This window comes from Dromiciops gliroides, chromosome 6 (genome assembly GCF_019393635.1).
Source record: "Dromiciops gliroides isolate mDroGli1 chromosome 6, mDroGli1.pri, whole genome shotgun sequence".
Classification (NCBI taxonomy): Eukaryota; Metazoa; Chordata; class Mammalia; order Microbiotheria; family Microbiotheriidae; genus Dromiciops; species Dromiciops gliroides.
In genome coordinates this window covers 15420879-15441429 of record NC_057866.1, presented here as the reverse complement: position 1 = coordinate 15441429, position 20551 = coordinate 15420879, and the positions used below count along the sequence as shown (strand labels likewise).

At 38.1% G+C, this 20551-nt stretch overlaps 1 protein-coding gene across 1 annotated transcript; it reads left to right on the top strand.

The window, feature by feature from the left end:
- The first annotated feature begins 15744 nt into the window (after window positions 1-15744).
- LOC122732830 (butyrophilin subfamily 1 member A1-like) lies at window positions 15745-18859 on the top strand. Its single transcript, XM_043973227.1, has 3 exons — window positions 15745-15798; window positions 16731-16757; window positions 18079-18859. Exons 1-3 carry the CDS (start codon window positions 15750-15752, stop codon window positions 18417-18419), a joined length of 417 nt encoding a protein of 138 aa, XP_043829162.1. The 5' UTR covers window positions 15745-15749; the 3' UTR covers window positions 18420-18859.
- The last annotated feature ends 1692 nt before the right edge of the window (window positions 18860-20551 follow it).

The window sequence follows — 20551 nt, the reverse complement described above, 5'->3', positions numbered from 1 at the left end:
TAAGTGACTGGCCAGCCAAGGCGGAATCAAATTTCCCATTAAGACTCCAATCCCTGGACAGCTAGGTGGCACAGTGGATAAAGCACTGACCCTGGATTCAGGAGGACCTGGGTTCAAATCCAGCCTCGGACACTTGACACTTACTAGCTGTGTGACCCTGGACAAGTTACTTAACACTCATTGCCCTGCAAAAAAAAAAAAAAAGACTCCAATCCCCCCCCCTCACTAGAGACCCCAGTGAGATCCTTCTGCTTGTGTAAAGCTGTCCCTAACCTTTGGACATAGTTGAGATCTTTCCCTGCTTTCATACAGTGAATGGTCTGCCCCATTCATTTGGGCCATCGTGAAAGGGGTATAGGGTATAATCCTCAAGCCCTGTGCTTCTCCCTCAAAACTTCTACCAACTTAACATGAGTCCTGGGCCATGTAGGGAGGAGGGGTGGGGAAGCCTTCCACAGGAAAGCAGGTCACTGAAGGGCATCCTGAGCTGTTCAGAGGAAGGTACTTCCTCCTTGTTTTAAAACATTTTATTGATGACATTTGGGGGTTTTTTTTTATCAGACTTTTCTGGACATGCCCTTTCTCCTCCCCCATATTCTTAATCTTACTGATGAAAGTGGAGGGGAGAAAGTGAAGGGGGTGACCCCATCTCCAGACCCCCATGTCAGGACTTGTGACCTGACAAAGGATAGTGACTTTGCAAAGTCCAGTCCTTGGCATTGGGCTTGTCCTGCAGCCTCCTAAGATCACGTGAGTAATGATCTCTGCTGTGAAGAAATAATTTGAAAAATAAAAGTGGAGAACTCTAGCTGCTTAAAGGGAACTAAGTGGCTCAGTGAATAAAGCACTGGGAATGGATTTAGGAAGACCTTAGTTCAAATCCAGCCTCAGACACTTAGTAGCTGTGTGATCCTGGGCAAGTCACTTAACTTCTATCTGTCTCAGTTTCCTCAACTGTAAAATGGAGATAATAATAGCACCCACCCCAGGGTTATTGTAAGAATCAGATGAGATAACATCAAGCACTTAGCACAGCATCTGCACTTGGTAAGCAATAAATTCTTGTTTCCTTCCTTCCTTCTCTGTCCTACCTGAGGTAAACCAAGGACTCTTGTATGTCATCTGCCTCCATGTGTTCCTTTCTCCTCCAACCCGAGGGCACCCAAGAAATACAGACCAACTTCCCCCAAGGAAATTTAGCTTGGGGAAGCAAAAAGTTTTGTTACTACTGAGCCCTCCACATTTCCCTCCCTGCTCAGTGTCTCCCTTTCCTTTATGGCCAATACTCCACCAGCCCACCCCATTCATTCACTAAATAAGTTCTCTCACAATTGGATTTGATTCTCTATACACTTCAAACAAGCCATAGAAAGGGAGGAGTCCACAACCTGAGTTCTCACCTACACCGCTGTATGTCTTTAGAAGAAGCAATGGGGGGCAGCTAGGTAGCACAGTGGATAGAGCATCAGCCCTGGAGTCAGGAGGACCTGAGTTCAAATCCAGCCTCAGACACTTAACACTTGCTAGCTGTGTGACCCTGGGTAAGTCACTTAACCCCCATTGCCTCACTAAAAAAAAAAAGAAGCAGCAGCAATGAAGAGCCAAAGTGGGGAGGAGCCTTTGGGAGGTTGGCAGAAACTTCCACTACAATCAGCTATGTCAGGTTCCACAATGACCGATAGCACTGAATCAGTTTGAGACTCGCGGTTTACAAAATGCAAAGCAGATGTATATTTGGACACATTTGGACATTGACTTGTCTACACAATACCATGGACTCTTGAGAGTGACACCTGACGCTGTGTTAAAATGTAGAAAAACTAAGGACAATCCAATTTTACTACCGCTAGTGACTGAAATTCTTCTTGTTCACTCATTTCAATTCTATCCAATGCTTCATCTGAAATTCTTCTTGTTCACTCATTTCAATTCTATCCAATGCTTCATCTGAAATTCTTCTTGTTCACTCATTTCAATTCTATCCAATGCTTCATGACCCCATTTAGGGTTTTCTTGGCAAAGATAGGGGAGTAGTTTGTCACTTCCTTCTCCAGCTCATTTTGCAGATAAGGAAACTGAGGCAAACAGGGTTAAGCGAATTATCCAAGGTCACACAGCTATTAGGTGTCTGAGCACTCAGGAAGATGAGCCTTACTGATTTCTGGTCTGTGTGAATAGTAAATAGTCATTAATAAAGTTGAAAAAGCCTCTGGCAAGAAAATCCTAATTTGAAAGTTCCTAGTTAATTCAATGTGGTATTGTGTTATTGGATAGAGAAGCTATTTGTAGCAACAAAGCCTTATATTTTGTACCCCTAAATTCTAATTTATTGTTATAGTTTACTAAAGAATAGAATGGGGGCGGCTAGGTGGCGCAGTGGATAGAGCACCGGCCCTGGAATCAGGGGTACCTGAGTTAAAATCCGGCCTCAGACACTTAACACTTACTAGCTGTGTGAAGCTGGGCAAATCACTTAACCCTCATTGCCCTGTGCAAAAAACAAGACTACTGCCATATAAAACAGGTGAGTGATTTAGTGTTTTTTTTTTCTAATCAGAAGGCAATTTCCCTCTTATTCTCAAAAGAGAGGCCAGATTTTTTTTGTGGGGCAATAAGGGTTAAGTGACTTGTCCGGGGTCATACAGCTAGTAAGGGTCAAGTGTCTGAGGTTGGATTTGAACTCATGTCCTTCTGAATCCAGGGCCAATGCTTTATCCACTGTGCCACCTAGCTGTCTCCCCCACCTAAAAAAGAGAAATAGCCTTTCCCTCCAAAAATGTTTTGTAACTGAGAACTCTTGTGTTAACTTAAAAATAAAAACAATAGAAATTCTTTTTAGCAGCTAAGATTGCCACCTATCAGCCCATTGCTTTCACAAATTTGACTCAGGCCAATTTTTTCCAGAAGTTACTTTAAAATAACTTCTGTTATGTTTTATAACAATTTTAAGCTTTAAAAAGTTTTTTAATATTTTTTTTAATTTTTTTTTTGCAGGGCAATGGGGTTAAGTGACTTGCCCAGGGTCACACAGCTAGTAAGTGTCAAGTGTCTGAGGCTGGATTTGAACTCAGGTACTCCTGAATCCAGGGCCGGTGCTTTATCCACTGTGCCACCTAGCTGCCCCCAAGTTTTTTAATATTTTAAATTAATTAATCTTATCATGAATTATTATTTTTGTTTTCCACTAGGGGTTAGGCAACTTATAGGGATTGTTTGATTCTCAGGAAACCCTAACAAAAAAGCAGCTGCCTTTTACTTTTAGAATTTGGGGCTTTGTTCATATACATGTTCATTTTGATGGATTCTATTCATTTGGCTGGTCTAGCCAATTATTTGACTAATATGTTGATGAAATTGACCAATTGGCTTCTCCATTCAGTAAGAGAAAATTCAGGTGGTTTTGTCATATAAACAGAGCCTCGGACCAAAGTTTTGGTTTCATAAGAAACATGTTTTGAGACCCTAAGCCTAGAGGCTACTATTCATAGTCTTGTCTACCTTAGTTCACATTTCTTTTTTATTATTTTATGTTTCCATCAGTTACATGTAATGATCATTTTTAACATTCCTTTTTTTAATTTTGAGTTCCAAATTTTCTCTCTTTCTCCCTTTCTCCCTCTCTGAGGCAGTAAGCAATTTCATATAGATTAACTATTCATATAGGTTAACTATTCATCTCTCTATCCCTTTTATAGATTCTCTTAAGACAGAGAGAGGTATGTTATATTATCAATTTTTACATATATGTTTATGTATATATGTGTTTTATAATTTGTGATTCTTACATGCATAACAGAATTACTGGAGGAAGAAGTTTATTTATTTTCAACTTTCATTTTTAAAATTTTTGGATTCCAGTCTCACACCCTGCTTTCCACACCTCTACAATGTCTTCAGAAGATAACCAATATCATATCCTTTATATATGTGAAGTAATGCAAATCAAATGTCCATATTAGCTTTGTTATTTGGGATCTCTTTCAGGAGGTGATCGGTGGATTCTTTCAATTTCTATTTTAGCTTCTGCTTCTAGAATATCAGGGCAATTTTCCCTCACAATCTCTTGGAGGATGGTGTCTAAACTCTTGTTTTGGTCATGGTTTTCAGGTAGTCCAATGATTTTCAAATTATCTCTCCTAGATTTATTTTCTAGGTCAGCTGTTTTTCCAAGGAGATATTTCACATTGCCCTCTATTTTTTCATTCAATTGGATTTGCTTTACTGTGTCTTGGTTTCTCATAAACTCACTAGTTTCCATTTGTTCAATCCTAATTCTTAGGCAATTATTTTCAGCAGACAGTTTTTTAATCTCCTTTTCCATTTGGCTTTTCAAACTGTTGACTTTTTTCTCATGACTCTCCTGCATTGCTCTCATTTCTCTTTCCATTCCTTCCTCTCTTTCTCTACATCTTCGTTCTATCTCTCCTACTTTCTCTTCAAAATCCCTTTTGAGAGCTTCCATGGCCTGAGACCAGTTCATATTTTTCTTGGAAGCTTTGGGTGTTGGAGCTTTGACCCTATTATTATCTTCTTCTTCTGAGGATGTATTGTGGTCTATCTTTTCCCCAAAGAAGTTTTCGATGGTCTTCTGCTTTCTCTGCCTACTCATCCTGGCTTACTGTTTCTTGGCTTTTTACTCCTTAAAGTGTAGTGCTGCTTCCCGGACACACCGTTCGTGCTACAGCGTGGTCCAGGGGGTGATTGGGCTTCTTCTCAGCCTGCCTGGCTTGTGAGTAATCACAGCCACTTTCTCTTTGACCCGGAAACAGAAGTCTGATTGAACTCTGATTCTCTATGGTCGGAAGCTTGGCGTGCTTTTACCCCTCCCCCATTGGGCCACCACCACTCGATTCAGCCCACTGGTTCAGACCCAGGGCGCTTTGCCCCAACTCCAGCAGTTGCTGCCTCCACTTCACCCCGGCCTACCTCCGAACCCCCTCACCAGTCCGTGATCGGAGCCTCAGAAGCTGCTGGTGCTGAAGACTCTGACGTGTTGGAGGCACTGTCCCTGGCTGGGTCCGGACCGCGCGCTGAGCTGTTCAGCCTGATCAGTAGGTGATCAGAATTGCCCTCTTTTGCGGAGAAACAGTCTCACTCTGTTCTTATGTGCATTAGGCTGTTCTGGGTTTTGATTTTTACCGCATTATTTGGGTGTGAATGGACGGGTTTATCTGGAGCTTGTGGGAGTCACAGCCTCTCCTCCGCCATCTTGGCTCCGCCCCCCCCCCATATTAGCATTGTTACATAAATAAATTAACAGATAAAAAGGAAGAAATATTAAAAAGGGAAACAAAGATATATTTCAATCTAAGAATTGATCAAATCTCTTTCTGGAGGTGGATCACTCTTTTCATCATAAATCCTTTGGAGTTGTCTTGGTTCATTACATTAATCAGAATAGCTAAGTTATTCACAGTTGATCATTGTTACAATATTGTTGTCACTATGTACAATGTTCTCCTGATTCTGCCCATTTCATGTTTACATCAGTTCATATAAGTATTCCCAGGTTTTTCTGAAAATTTCCTGCTCATCATTTCATCTAGTATAATACTATTCCATAAGAATCATATAACACAATTTGTTCAACCATTCCCCAATTGATGGGTATCCCCATAATTTCCATTTCTTTGCAACTATCAGTGAAATTAGCTAACTAATGAAAGTCTCATAACCTCAGCTATACTGTCATCTTATTAGAACTTAGACATTGCCAGAAAGGAAAAATTAAAGAAACTGAGACTTCCATGAGGCAATAGGAAGTGAAGAACATAGGGACAAAAAAAAGTATTGAAAATTATTAAGAAAAATCTCGAAAAAGTCAATATAGAGAAGAGCAAAATTCAAGACAAATATAATAGACAATGTCAGTACCTTACTACCAAAGTCACAAGATATAGCCTTTATGTCTGTTAATCCATCAATTAATGTTTTTGATTAGGGGCAGGGAGTCAGATGTTATAGGTGTTTGTTAAAACGACTTGTTTTATCAAAAGAAATGTCAATAGAAATGTTATCGGAAAAATGACATTTTTAAAAGTAAATTAAGTTGGGGGCAGCTAGGTGGTACAGTAGATAAAGCACCAGCCCTGGATTCAGGAGGACCTGAATTCAAATCTGACTTCAGACATTTGATACTTTACTAGCTGTGTGACCCTGGGCAAGTCACTTAACCCTCATTGCCCTGCCCCCCTCCCCCCAAAAAAGTACTCAGGGCCTTAGAGATGATCTAGCCCAAAATACTTAGGCCCAGAACCATTAACTAACTTGTCCATGATCAAAAAGCAAATGAGAAGGAGGAAAAATTTCCACTGAGGTCTCCCAGCTACTTGGTCAATGCTTACTCCTTTACATCATACAGCCTCTATAACTTATTAAATAGAGCAAAGCAACCAAATAAGGCAGTCAAGTGAATAATAACAAGTTGGAAAATATTCAAGTGTTAACATTGTTCTCTCTTGTCTCTCTCCTCTTTCTCAATCTCTCCTCTCTCTCTCTCTCTCTCTCTCTCTCTCTCTCTCTCTCTCTCTCATCTCTCCTCCCTCTCCCTCTCTCTCTCTCTCTCTCTCTCTCTCTCTCTCTCTCTCTCTCTCTCTCTCAACAGATTCCCTTTTGATCAAGTCAGGTAAGTTTATATTATCTCTTTTACACACACACACACACACACACACACACACACACGAATTATGATTCTTACAAGTAAAACAAAATTGCTGGAGGTAAAAGAACTTTAATTGTTTTTAACATCCATTTTTTTTAAATTTTGAATTCCAATGTTTTCCCTCCCTTCCACCCCTCCACCATTGAGAAGACAAACAATATAATACCTATCATACATGTAAAGTGATGCAAATCACACTTCCATATTATCCATGTTGCATAAATAAATTAACAGATAGACGGATAGGTAACAAGGAAGGAATATTTAAAACGTGGAAGAAAAGTATATTCTGATCTAAGAATTCATCAAATCTCTCTCTGGAGGTAGATAGCCCTTTTCATCATGAGTCCTTTGGAATTGTCCTCGTTCATTATATTAATCAGTATAGCTAAATTGTTCACAGTTGATCATTGTTACAATATTGCTGTTACTATGTGCCATGTTTTACTGGTTCTGCTAATTTCATGTTATATCAGTTCTTATGCATCTTCCCAGGTTTTTCTGAAAGCATTGTGCTCATCATTTCTTATAGCACAATAGTATCCCATCAGAATCATATATTACAACTTGTTCAGCCATTGCCCAGTTGATGAGCATACCCCCAGTTTCCAGTTCTTTGTCACCATCATCCATATATTCTTGGTCCCAAACATCTATTGACAACTGTAGCAAGAAATATTGGATCACAGGACAATCCCAAGGAACTAATGAGGAAGCATACTATGCACTGCTATAGAAAGAACTGATAAAAAGAACACTTGTGGATTGTACATATATAACCTGATTGAGATCTTGTGGAGGGGGGAGGAAAGTCACTTAACCCCAATTGCCTCACTAAAAAAAAGAAAAGAAAAGAAAAGAAAACTACCCTTACATGTAAATGGAAAATAAAATAAATGTTTGTTGAGAAAAAAAAAAGAAATACTGGATCAGTGAAAGTAGCTATCTAATGGAAATCTCAAGTCCTCAGCTATACTTTCATCTTATTGGAATTTAGACATTGCCAGATAGATAAAATTAGAGAAACAGAGACTTTCCTGAAGCCAAATGGAGTGAAGAGAGTAGAGTCAAAAGAATAATATTCAAAATTATTTCAGAAATCTAAAAAAGTCAACATAAAGAACCAAAACTCAAGTCAAATATTGTAGACAATGTTAGTACCTTACTACCAAAGTAACAGGATACAGCATTTATTTATGTTAATCAATCAATTAATATTTTTGATTAGGGGCAGGGAGTCAGGTGTTTTAGATGTGTGTTGAGAAGTGCTTATTTTTATCAAATTAAATATCAATAAAATGTTAAGAAAAAAATGACATTTTTAAAAGAAAGCAAAGCAACCAAAAGAAATAATGGTGGCAAATAATGATGGGCTTCAAGCTGGAAAGGAGCTATGAGATCATCTAATTCCTACTTCCCAATTTTGAGATTAGGAAATATGAGTACCAAAGAGAGGAATTCACTTTACCAAGGTAATGTATAATAAGGGGGGAAATCTAGGGTAGAGTCATAAATTAGAAGTACACAGGGACATAGAGATTATCTTGACCAAAATCTTAAGGTTCTGAAAGATTAACTAACTTGCCCAAGATAAAAAAGCAAATGAACAGGAGAACCAGGCACCACTGAGACCTCCTAGCTACTTGTTTACTGCTCACTCCTCTACATCAAATAACCTCATTAACTAATTAAATACAGAAAAGCAAGAAGATAAAGCAGCCAAATGAATAATGACAAATTGGAAAATTATCAAAGGTTAACACTCTCTCTCCCTCCCTCTCTCTCTCTCTCTCTCTCTCTCTCTCTCTCTCTCCCTCCCTCCCTCTCTCTCTCTCTCTCTCTCTCTCTCTCTCTCTCTCTCTCCCTCCCTCCCTCTCTCTCTCCCTCTCCCTCTCTCTCTCTCTCTCCCCCTCTCCCTCTCTTTCTCTCCCCCCCCCCCTCTCTCTCTTTCTCATAGAATCTTTTAGGACAGAGCAAGGTAAGTTATATTATCACTTTTTACACGCACATATTGAGTACAGTATCCTGCCAACTACGCCAATTGTTGGGTATGGCCAGGGACTCAGATGTATACCTCCCCTCTACACTGAGATAACTCGATACCAAAGAAAGCCATTGGCAGCTCCAGTTTTAAAGAGATAGAATTTATTTAAAGGAGACTTACTTACACGGAGGTCAGTGTCCAGAACAGCCAGCAGGCATTATGTGAATTCCTTCCTAGCTCTTCCCCCAACCTTTCCTGATGTTTATCCATATAGGTTATAAAATCATACCTGGAAGAAAGCCTTCTTTGTCTGTGCAAGCAGGAACCAGAGGTATAGGGGCACATGCACAGGAGGTTGATTGGTCAAAAGGTCGCATAACTTCCCTGTGCTTGGCTAGGCTACACTAAATATACTGTAAATGCAACCCGTAGGGCTCTTCCTAATTTGGATGTTCCATTCTGCATCTCTTGGATCCCACATACCACCTATACTTCCCTAGGAAATTATTGATAAGAGAGTCTCTAAGACTGTCAAGGACAGGCAAACAATGTGGCAGTGGGCCTAAAAGATATGCATGTACACATACCTCCCATTATGTAATGGGGTAATTGGAAGGTCAAATTTTTCCTTGTGAGGCCTGACCATACAGCTAAATTCATGATACCCTACAATATAAGTATACTTGTGTGTATATAATTTATGATTCTTATGCATATAACAGAATTACTGGATGCAGAAGAAGGTTATTTAATTATTTTCAACATTCATTTTTTTAATTTTAGATTCCAATTTCTCCCCCTCCTTTTCACCCCTCCACAACTCCTTCAAAAGACAAAATCATACCCATTATATATATGAAGTAATGCAAATCAAATTTCCACATTAGTTATATTACATAAATAGGCAGATGGATAGATAAAAAGAAAGAAATATTAAAAAGTGAAACAAAAGTATGTTTTGATCTAAGAATTCAACAAATCTCTCTCTAGAGGTAGATAGTCCTTTTTAACATGAGTCCTTTGGAACTGCCTTGGTTCATGACATTAATCAGAGTAGCTAAATTATTCACAGTTGATGATTGTTACAGTATTGTTGTCACTGTACAATGTCCTCCTGATTTTGCTAACTTCACCTTACATCAGTTCATATAAATCTTCCTGCTCATCATTTTATCTAGTCTAATACTATTCCATAAGAATCATATAACACAACTTGTCCAGTTATTCTCCAATTGAAGGGTATTCCCATAATTTCTATTTCTTTGCCACTGTCAGATATTCTTGCTCTCAAACATCTGCTGACAAAGTGTAGCAAGCAATACTGGTTCAGTAAAACCAACTAGCTAATGGAAATCTCAAGACCTCAGCTATACTTTCATCTTATTAGAACTTAGACATTAAAAAAAAAGAACTTAGACATTGCCAGATGGGAAAAATTAAAGAAACTGAGACTTGCACAAAGCAATAGGAAATGAAAAACATAGAGAAAAAAGAACAATATTCAAAATTATTAGAGAAATCTAAAAAAAGTCAACATAGAGAACAAAACTAAAGACAAATAGAGTAGACAATATTTGGTACCTAACTACCAAAGTCACAGGATACAGTCTTTATTTCTATTAATCCATCAATTAATGTTTTTATTGGGGGCAGAGAGTCAGATGTTAGAGGTGTTTGTTGAGAACTGCTTATTTTATCAAAATAAATGTTACGAGAAAAAATGAAATTTTTAAAAGAAAAGAATGCAACCAAGAGAAATAATAGTAGCAAATAATGATGCACTTCAAGCTGGAAAGGAGCTATGAGACCATCTAATTCCTGCACCCCATTTTTGAGATTAGAAAACTGAGTTCCAAAGAGAGGAAGTCACTTTCACAAGATAATGTAAAATAAGGGGAAAACAGAGAGGCTAGATTTTTAAAGTATTAGAAGTCCTCAGGGCCTTAGAGATGATCTAGTCCCAAATAGGGCTAGAAACATTAGCTAATTTGTCCATGATCAAAAAGCAAATAAGGAGAAAAAGTCTCCCCTGAGGCCTCCCAGAAACTTGGTCACTGCTCACTCCTCTACATCACACAGGCTCAATAACTAATTAAATAATTAAATACAACAATGGAACCAAATGAATAATAACACGTTGGAAAATATTCAAGAGTTAACATTGCCTCTCTCTCTCTCTCTCTCTCTCTCAACAGATTGCCTTTTGATCGAGTCAGGTAACTTATATTAACTCTTTTTACATATGTAGATATATTATATATATATATATATATATGTGTGTGTGTATAATTTTTCCTTCTTACAGGTAAAACAATTGCTGGAAGTATAACTTTAATTATTTTCTACATTCATTTTTTTTTAATTTTAGATTCTATGATTTCCCTCCCTTCCACCCCTCTACCACTCATTGAGAAGACAAGCAACCAAATGAGGCACCCAAATGAATAATCACAAGTTGTAAAATTATCGAGTTAACATTCTCTCTCTCTCTCTCTCTCTCTCTCTCTCTCTCACACACACACACACACATAGAGTCTCTAAGGACAGAGCGAGGTAAGTTACATTATCACTTTTTACATATATATAAATATATTTGTGTATAATTCATGATTCTTAAACATGTAACAGAATTGCTAGAGGCAGTAGTTTAATTATTTTCAACATTCATTTGTTTTAATTTTAGATTCCAATTTCTCTCCCCTCCTTTTCATCCCTCTACAACTCCTTCAGAAGACAAACAATATCATACCCATTATATATATATATATATGAAGTAATGCAAATTACATTTCCATATTAGCCATGTTACATAAATAAATTAACAGATAAATGGATAAAAAGGAAGAAATATTAAAAAGTGAAACAATAGTATGTTTTGATCTAAAAATTCATCAAATCTCTCTCTAGAAGTGTATAACCCTTTTCATCATGAGTCCTTTGGAATTGTCTTGATTCATGACATTAATCAGAGTAGCTAAGTTATTCACAGTTAATTATTATTACAATATTATCATTACTATGTACAGTGTTCTCCTGGTACTCCTCACTTCACTTTACATCAATTCATATAAGTCTTCCCAGGTTTTTCCTGAAAGTATTGAGCTCATCATTTCCTATAGCACAATAGTATTCCATCAGAGTTATATAACACAACTAGTTCAGCCATGGATATCCCTCAATTTCCAGTTCTTTGCCACCATCAACCATATATTCTTGCTCCTAAACATCTGTTGACAACTGTAGCAAGGAATACTGGTTCAGTGAAGTAGCTGTCTAATGGAAATCTCAAATTCTCAGCTATATTTTCATCCTATTGGAACTTAGACATTGCCAGATAGGAAAAATTAAGAAACAGAAAACAGACTTGCTTGAAGCCATATGGAGTGAAGAAAGTAGAGTCAAAAGAGCAATATTTAAATTATTTCAGAAATCTAAAAATGTCAACATAGAGAAGTACAAAAACTCAAGTCAAATCTAGCAGACAACGTCAGTATCTTACTACCAAAGTCCCAGGATACATCATTTACTTCTTTTAATCCATCAATTAATATTTTTGATTAGGGGCAGGCTGTCAGATATTTTACATGTTTGTTGAGAACTGCTTATTTTTTCAAAAGAAATATCAATAAAAAGTTATCGGGAAAAAATGAAATTTTTAAAAAGAAAGCAACCAAGAGAAATAATGGCAGCAAATAATGATGGGTTTCAAGTTTGAAAGGAGCTATGAGGTCATCTAATTCCTACACCCTATTTTTGAGATTAGAAAACCAAGTTCCAAGTCACTTTCCCAAGATAATGTATAATAAGGGGGCAATCTAGGTTAGATTCATAAATTATTAGAAGTACACAGGGACTTAGTTAGAGATTATCTACACCAAGATCCTAAGGTCCAGAAAGATTAACTGACTTCTCCAAGATCAAAAAGCAAATGAGCAGGAGAACCAGGTACCACTGAGATCTCCTAGTTACTTATTCACTGCTTACTTTTCTATATCAAATAACATCATTAACTCATGAAATACAGCAAAGCAACCAAATGAGGAACCCAAATGAATAATCATAAATTAGAAAATAATCAAGGGTTAATTATCTCTCACTCTCACTCTCCCCCGCTCCCTCCCTCTCTCTTTTATTTTTACAGATTCTCTTAGGAAACAGGTAAGTTATATTATCTCTTTTGCATATATAATCATATGTATATGTACCTATATAAAATTATATATGTGCACTTATATATATGTAATTTTGATTCTTATACATGTAACAAAATCATTGGAGGCGGAAGAACTTTAATTATTTTCAACATTCTTTTTTTTAAATTTTGAATTCCAATTTCACTCTCTCCCTTCTACCCCTCCACCAATAATTGAGAAGACAAACAATATGATACCCCCATCATACATGTGAAGTCATGCAAATGGCATTTCCATATTAGCCATGTTGCACACAGAGAGATGATAGATGATAGATCGATAGATGATAGATAGATAGAAATATGAAAAAATGAAAAACATATGTTTCAATCTCAAAATTTATCTGATCTCTTTGGATGTAGGTTGAAGTTTTTATCATAAGTCCTTTTGAAACATCTTAGTTCATGATATTAATCAGAATAGCTAAGTTGTTCACAATTAATCATTCTTACATTATTACTGTTACTATGTCAATGTTCTCCTGGTTCAGCTCACAACTTATATGAATGGAATTAAATTGTTCCTGGTTTTTTCTGAAAACATCCTGCTCATCATTTCTTATAGCAGAATAGTATTCCATCAAAACCTTATACCACGGGAGGCAGCTAGGTGGCACACTGGATAAAGCACTGGCCCTGGATTCAGGAGTCCCTGAGTTCAAATCCAGACTCAGACAATTGACAGTTACTAGCTGTGTGACCCTGGGCAAGTCACTTAACCCCCATTGCTCCACAAAAAAAAAAAAGAGAGAGAGAGAGAGAGAGAGAAAAGAAAAGAAAAAAAAAAACAACCCATACCACAATTTGTGCAGCCATGCCCCAATTCAGGAATATATACTCAATTTCTGATTCTTTGCCACCAAAAAAAGAATATTTGTGTACATATATGTACTTTTCACTTTTCTTTAGTCCTTTTGGGGTACAGACCCAGTAGTGGTATTGATGGGTGAAAGCTATGCACGATTTTATATCCTTTTGTTCTCCATAATGTTTGTACTAGTTCCCAACCCCACCAAAAATGCAGTGCACCTATTTTTCCACTTGCCTTCCATTCTGTCATTTTAACCAATTTGATAGGTATAAGGTCTGGTTCTGTTTACTGGTATGGTCCACATGCCTGGATTTCAGATGGAGCATGGGCTGAGTCAATCTTGGGCTATCTACACACTATTCTGACTATTTTCTATGGTGCTCAAGCAGGGGCTCAAGGGTAGACGACTTCATTCTCGGCACTAGTCTAGCTTTTTCCCCAACAGAGGTTTGAAAGGTGAGCCCTGTACTGGATGCTGGCCCTGTCATCTGAGGTACCTTAATATGAAAACAGATTGCTAGTCTGGCCCTATCTCCTCCTACGCAGGCCCCATGATGTGCAGTAGTTTAATGAGTGCTATTTATATTGTGTTTTAAGGTTAGCAAAGCACTTCCCTTATGTTAACACATTGAGTGAAGGATCTTGAAATAAAGAAATAAAAGCTACCAAGCACCAACTTAAAAAGTTCCAGATTACACTAAGCAAAATGCAAATTTTTATAAATGCTCTATTCCTTCACACCCATCAAGTCAGCAAGAGTGAAAAAAAAATTCATTGTTAGAGAAAATGTGGAAAGATAGACATTCCAATGCAGTGATAGGAGAGTTGTCATTTGATTCACCTGTTTTAGGAAATAATTGAGATATATACAAGTAAAGTTACTAAATTATTCATATACTTTAATACAGAAATTTCCCTTCTTGGATTAGACCTCCAAAGAGGTCTAATACCAAAGAGGGTATTCAAAGGAAGGAAGAATATTACGTACAAATATGTTCATAGTAGCATTATTTTTAATAAAAGTTAGAAATTAAACTTGTTCCCATTCATTGGGAACGGATGAACGAACTGCAGTAGATTAATGTGATGAAATACTCCTCTGCCTTAAAGAAAATGAGATACATAGAATTCAGGGGAACAGAAACCTACATGAAATTATAATAAGTGAAGAGAGGAGAACCAAAGAATACTATACAGAATACTTATGTAGAGCTCCCTCTGGGATACTTTCAGAGAAAAAGATTATTCTCACTGTTTCTAAAAATAGTTCCCTGGTTCTGTCATCATAAATCTATTCATCATGAGTCCCGATTGGTGAGTTCACAAACCTGGGTCATCCAGTAAATATGCTTAGCTCAAGTCAAAGACATTAAAATGGCACATAAAAAACAGCAACTTCAAAACATTCTTTATAAAAACCCACCATTCGCTTTGCCTCAAATATACACAGGATCAATGAGTTGGTACATACACATATATTGCACCAGTCCTGAGGAACATATAGCAAAACATATATGTCCAGGTCAACTTATACCTATGGTCCTGCAGAGCCCTGATGGCCTTTTTCTCCTCTGAGTCCTCACATTTTTCCACTTAAGCCATAGAATCACTTCTCAACCACCCAGCTAAACTTCACATAGCAAATTAGTAAGAGAACCAGACAAGAACTCAGATCCCTTATCTCCTAAGATTATATTAATTCCCCTGGATTCCTGCCTGGATAATGGATAAATTGTAGTAAATGAAGCAGTCATAGTACAGAAAATAAAAAGGGAAATCATAAGATAATGCATAACCCAGAGTGGATGATTTTCTCCCCCTCCCCTCCCCCCCATTTATTATCACTCTTTTTTTCAAAATTTTTTTTTTGGCGGGACAATTGAGGTTAAGTGATTTGCCCAAGGTCACACAGCTAGTAAGTGTTAAGTGTCTGAGGCCGGATTTGAACTCAGGTCTTCCTGAATCCGGGGCCAGTGCTCTATCCACTGTGCCACCTAGCTGCCCCTTTATTATCACTCTTAAAGAAAAGTTTGATATGTTATATTTTGTTCTTCATTATACAACTATAGATGATAAAACCACATGGCTTTGGAAAATTCTAATGTCTCTAATTTTTATTTCAGAGGAAATTAAATTCCGGGGACAGGAAGGTAAGTAAACATAAAATGTCATTTTTTGAAGAGTTCAGTAAGTGGCTCACCATCTGCCTCTTGAGATTTATCCTTCATATTTTTGCACTTCAAATGGCATGTTTATGTACCCTAAATCTCCCTTTGACTTCCAGTTCATCGACCCCCTTCACTCTTGACCTAATACAAGAATGGTTATACTTTTGAATATGCCAATACCAATAAATGACTATGCACTCTGAGATAGATCTTATAAATTTTGAGATTTAAACATCATCTTTCACGTTTTTATATTTCTTTTTATCTCTCTCTCTCTCACACACACACACACACACACACACACACACACACACACACACTTTCCCCAGAAGAATGGGTGGGTGAGAACAATTTGTTCCAAATGCCATGAAGGTGGCTGAATCAGGTGCTATGGAGTACCTAGAGGTTGGACAGACATCAGAGTCACCAAGGCCATCCACTTCATTCCAGGCCATCACCAGTTGTCTCTACTTTTGTCTTGCCATTGAGTTCTGATGACTCTGAAAAAGAAAGTGAGTCTGATGACTTTGCGCAACTCTGCCTCACTTAAATCCAATGCAAGCATCACTCAAGATGTCTCCCCATGATGTCATTTGTCCTCTTCAAAAATGAAGAATAAACAACAGTATGGGGTAGAATGGAGCAAAGATGTAGGAGGCAGCTAGAATATATTGACAAGAGCTTTATTATCCAAGAACTAGATATCAAACCCCACTTGTACCATTTACTAATTGGGCAAACTTGAACAAATCATTTATCCCTGTGATCTTCAGATTCCTCATGTATAAAACGGGGAAGCTACACCTGATAATCTCTAAATCTTAAAGATCTGCAGGGAAGAAGAGGTATCAAGAAGCAGGGAGAAACAATAACAATTCATCTTAACCTTGTTCCTCCTCTGGGTTTCATTTCAGGTTTACAAAGGGCACGGAAATACAGAGGTAATCAGTGCAGAGGCTTCAAGCACAGTCTGTGGAGAGTGAACCATATCTTCAAATTAGATCTGGAGATTTTATTGAAAAAACTCAAAATGAGTCAATAATGTGGGGTGATGATTTAAAAAGCTGATGTGATTGTAGGCTGCATTGAGAAGAGTAGAGTGTCCAGTAATAAGGGTAGGATGTCCCAATGCCCTCTGCCCTGTTCAGATCACACCCAGATTCCATTTGGGGTGCTCTACTTTGAAGAGGAAATGGATAAGTTTGAAAGTGTCCAAAGAAGAGAAAAAGGATGATCCTCAGGTTTATTTTATGAAGATGAGTTGAAAGACATGGGGATGAAGAATGAGGAGAAATACAATAGTTCTCTTCAAAACTTGGAAGGGATGTCAAGTGAAATCGGAATTGGATTTCTGATGTTTCATCCCAGAAGGCAGAACTAGAAGCAATGGGGGAAAAGGTGAAAAGAGCAAAAGTTAGGGCTTGATGTAAGCTCAAACTTCCTAATATTTAGGATTTGACCAAAGGGAGAACATGCTACCTCAAGATGTAATGAGCTCCCCCTCACTGGAGATATTCAATTGAAGACTAGATAAGCCTTCCTTGGAGGTGATGAAGAAAGGATTCTTCTGGTATGCATTGGAAAGGACAATATCTGAGGTCTTTTCCACTCCAAATGTTATGATTCTCTGCATCTCTCAGTTTGTCTTCCAGGTCAATTATACTTCCTGGAATTCAGGGCTCCTCACTCCTCCCAACCCTGTTCTCCTTCCACTCTACTGTGAAAGAATAGGGAAAGAGGAAGGCAGAAAAAGAGGATAGTGCAGGGACACAACCCAAGGTAGGAGAGGTTCAGGGAGGAGGGGGTAGGAAACAGTATCAAATGCCTCATAGAAATCAAGAATACCACTAGGAAAAATCCATTTGATAAAACAATGAGCTAATCAGTTACAGTTTTAGGAGAATGATTAAGGAAGCATAATTGAGGATACAGGAAGGAAGGGGAAAGCATGTGGTGAGAAAGTGGACATAGCGAGTATAGACTGATCAAGAAATAGCTGTGATTTGAATGAAGGGTAGAGGAAGAAACTAGGTCAGGTGAATAGAGTTCTTTTTTTTTCTAGATGAGCAAAATGTAAGCATGTTTAAAATAAGAGGCAGGAGCTATTGGAGAAAGAATGATTAAAGATCCTGGTGATAAGGGGGAAATAGAAGAAATACTGTATGTGTGCCTGCACATGTGTCCAGCTAAAGATAGGGAATGTGGGTGTGAACAAACTCTTGTTCCAATCTCCTCAGGCTGAACCTGTTCATTTCTTTGCAGTGGACGTGACTTTGGATGCAAACACAACTCATCCTTACCTCCTCCTGAAAGACAATGACAAAAGTGTGGTTTTCAGTTCAGAGAAACAGGATCTGCCCAAGAGTGATGAGCGCTTTGACACCTGGTTCTGTGTCCTTGGCAAGGAGAGATTCACTTCTGGAAAATTCTATTGGGAGGTCAAGGTAGCACAGAAGATCAAATGGACTCTGGGACTCTGTGACGACTATCTGCAGACAGGGGGCAATCCAGGCCACTCCAGAGGCTGGGTTATGGACCTTGTGTCTGAGAAAGGGGAACATGTACCAGGCCCTCTCCAATCCTCAGATCCACCTTCAGCTTGAAGAGTTCCCCCAGATAGTTGGAATTTACTTGGACTATGAAGGGGGCAGAATCTCCTTCTACAATGTTACTGCTGGCACTCATATCTACACCTTCCGTGACACTTTCACAGGGACCCTATGGCCTTATTTCTATCCTGGCCCTGTCTATGGAGAGGAAAATGTGGCACCTCTCACCATTTTGTCCCAGGCAGAGAGGGGATCCTCAACCCAGAATGCTTGAGTAATAAGTGATACCCTCGGGCATTTAGGTGGTTCAGTGGATAGAACAAGGTAAGAAAATTTTAAAAAGGGGAGAGAATAAGCATTTCTATAGCCTCTATGCTATGCCGGGCATTGTGCTGAACTCTTTCACAATTATTATCTCATCTGGTCCTTACAACAATCCTGAGAAGTGGGTGCTAGTATCATGATTCACATTTTGCAGTTGAAAAAACTGAGGCAGAGGTTAGGGATCTGTCCAGGGTCACACAGCTGGCAAATTTCTCAGATAACATTTGAACTCAGGTCTTCCTGTCCTGAGTGTTAGATTTGGAATCAGGAAGACCTGAGTTCCAGCTGTGTGATCTTGTCAAGTCATTTAACCTCTCTTGCCTCACTTTCATCTTCTACAAAATGAGGGTAAGAATTGCACCTAGCTCATAGAGTAGTTGTAAAGAACAAATAAGGTAAAGAATATAAAAAATAAAAAGGCTAGCTACTATTTTTATGTTGTTCATCCTTCATTCTCAAAGAGGACTGTTACAGGTTAGGACTATTAAATTTTAACCCGGCCATCTGACACAGGTCTTCTTGCAACATACCTTGAAGCAAAAACAAGATAAGCCTAAGCATGGCTACTACCTGAGTGGTGCTGGGGGACAGAGATGGCTCCAGAGATCAGAGCCATCTCTCCCCTGTAGAAAATTAAATATATAGTTTATTTTGCCTGTCTCCTATAAAAAGATCAAAGAAATAAATTTCATAATATCTACAATTTGTTTCCATACCTGTCCTACCAAAAGAACAAAAAACAAAAAACCCAGATCAGAGAATATGGCTAAAAACCAGATCAGAGAACACAATGCCTCCTACAATATGAACCAGATCAGAGACAGACAGGAAAATGTAATACCAATTTATTTTGTCCCAAGAAGAAAAAAAAAAACATGATCATGTGGAGACCCTTCCCAAAAGAGCTCAAAGACCCCCTTTTTTATAAGGTTTTTTAAGGTTTCTTAGCTTACAGGTTACAGAATAACTTCATTAGCATGATAGAAATCAAGCCAAAGCAAATATGGCAAAATGTATGGTACCTACTTTGCTGGGCTTTTGTGAAGAAGATTCTCTGTCAAGCTTAAGGTTGATATAGAGGTTATGAAGAACAGGATGCTATCGGGAAAACCTGGAGAGACCTACATGAGCTGAAGCAGAGTGAAATGTACTGTATACAAAATAACAGCAATAGTGGGGGATGACCTGCTGGGAAGCATGTGGTTGTTTTCAGCAAGGCAATGATCCAATGTAACCCTGAGGGACTTATGAAGATTGCAGCCCATGTGCAGAGAAAGAACTGATAGTATCTGAAAACAGATGGAAACACATTTAAAATTTTTTCTTTTTCATTTCCTCTTTGACAATTCCTTAATCTGAAGTTTTGGTTTTTTTGACTGTTTTCTCTCACAACTAGCTAATATGGGAATTTTTCCATGACTACTCGTGCATAATTTATTTTGCATTGATTGAGTTCTTATGGTTGGGGGGTGGAAATGGAGGGGGGAAGAGAAGTTGGAACACAAAGTTTTTTTTTTTTAAATTGATGTTAAAATTTTGTTTTTACATATATTTTGGAAAATAAAATTCTATTCAGAAAAAAAAAGGCATTTTGTTCCCATTAATCCAGGGTCTCATAAAATCCATTTGGATAATAAGGCAGCTCCATAAAATCTAGATGGTTTATTCATTCATATTAACACCCCCAACTTCCCCCAGTCACCACCAATGAGGAACGACCCTCTCTCAGGTGATCACTCCCAGTAAGGGAACTTTCCACAGTCAGATAATCACCCCATCCAGTTCTCTATAAAAGTATTTCCCTTTCTCCTACTCAAAGAGATAGTTATCTCAGAGAACCATGTCTCTGTGCCATGCTATCT